Here is a 1,033-nt window from a genome sequence, read left to right on the forward strand (position 1 = left end):
GGGGAGCGCAGGTTTGCCTCCATCGTGGCCAAGAGGCTGGAGAGCCTGGTGAGCCTGTGGGCGGAGGCGGGGGCTGGGTGTGGGACTGGGTGGGGAGGCTCCCTGGGGAGGGCGGAGGGCGCAGGGAGGAGCACCACGTGGGCAACGTGTGACCGCTTCCCCCATCCCGGGCAGGGGGCTCTGACCCACGGGGACCGCCGAGCCACCGAGTCCCGTGACCTGAGCAAGTACAACTTTGAGAACAAGGTACCCGAGGTGGGAGAGCCCAGGAGAGGAGGGTCCTCGGGGTGCCAGGACCCCGAGACCTGGGGTGCCCCAGCCTCTGACCCGGCCCGCGGCCCTCACCCCTCCCCACAGTACGGCGCCCGGGCGCTCAGCTGCGTCCTCACCACCATCCTAAGCCAGACAGAGAGCAAGGTGCCGCTGCCCCAGGGCTACCCTGGAGGGGACGCCGCCTTCTTCCGTGGTGAGTTGGTGGACCCTCCCCACACCGCAGGGGGACATGGGTCATGAGGGGAAGGCCCCATGGGCTGGGGCGGGCAGGTGTGCGAGGCTCTCCCTCCCCACAGACATGAAGCAGGGGCTGCTGTCTGTCGGCATCGGCGGGCGCGAGTCCCGGTCCGGCTGCCTGGACGTGGAGAAGGGTGAGTCCCACGCCCCCGGCCCCGCACCTCCCGGGCGGGTGGACAGGGAGGGCCGGCTGGACGAAGCCTGAGGCACCCTGTCACCAGCAGACTGCTCCATCAGCAAGTTCCTCAACCGCATCCTGGGGCTGGAGGTGCACAAGCAGAACACACTCTTCCAGTACTTCTCCGACACCTTCGACCGCCTCATCGCCGCCGACAAGAAGGAGGGCAAATACGACATGGGCATCCTGGGTGAGCCCCGCTGGGGATGCCCCTCCCCCGGGCCCGGGCCCCCAGACCAGCCGCTGACCCCGCTTGCCCTCCCCAGACCTGGCCCCTGGCATTGACGAGATCTACGAGGAGAGCCAGCAGGTGTTCCTGGCCCCCGGGCACCCGCAGCCTGGGCA

General features: G+C 69.6%; 1 protein-coding gene across 1 annotated transcript in view; it reads left to right on the top strand.

The window, feature by feature from the left end:
- SBNO2 (strawberry notch homolog 2) overlaps window positions 1-1,033 on the top strand; it is a 37,893-nt gene that overhangs the window by 35,653 nt on the left and 1,207 nt on the right. Inside the window, 6 exon segments of the mRNA XM_024740130.1 lie at window positions 1-48; window positions 175-246; window positions 358-466; window positions 570-644; window positions 735-878; window positions 955-1,030. The exon segment at window positions 1-48 is cut by the window's left edge and continues 18 nt beyond it. Of these exon segments, the coding sequence (XP_024595898.1) occupies window positions 1-48; window positions 175-246; window positions 358-466; window positions 570-644; window positions 735-878; window positions 955-1,030 (524 nt within the window).

Source organism: Neophocaena asiaeorientalis, unplaced genomic scaffold (genome assembly GCF_003031525.2).
Source record: "Neophocaena asiaeorientalis asiaeorientalis breed wild unplaced genomic scaffold, Neophocaena_asiaeorientalis_V1.1 scaffold469, whole genome shotgun sequence".
Lineage (NCBI taxonomy): Eukaryota > Metazoa > Chordata > Mammalia > Artiodactyla > Phocoenidae > Neophocaena > Neophocaena asiaeorientalis.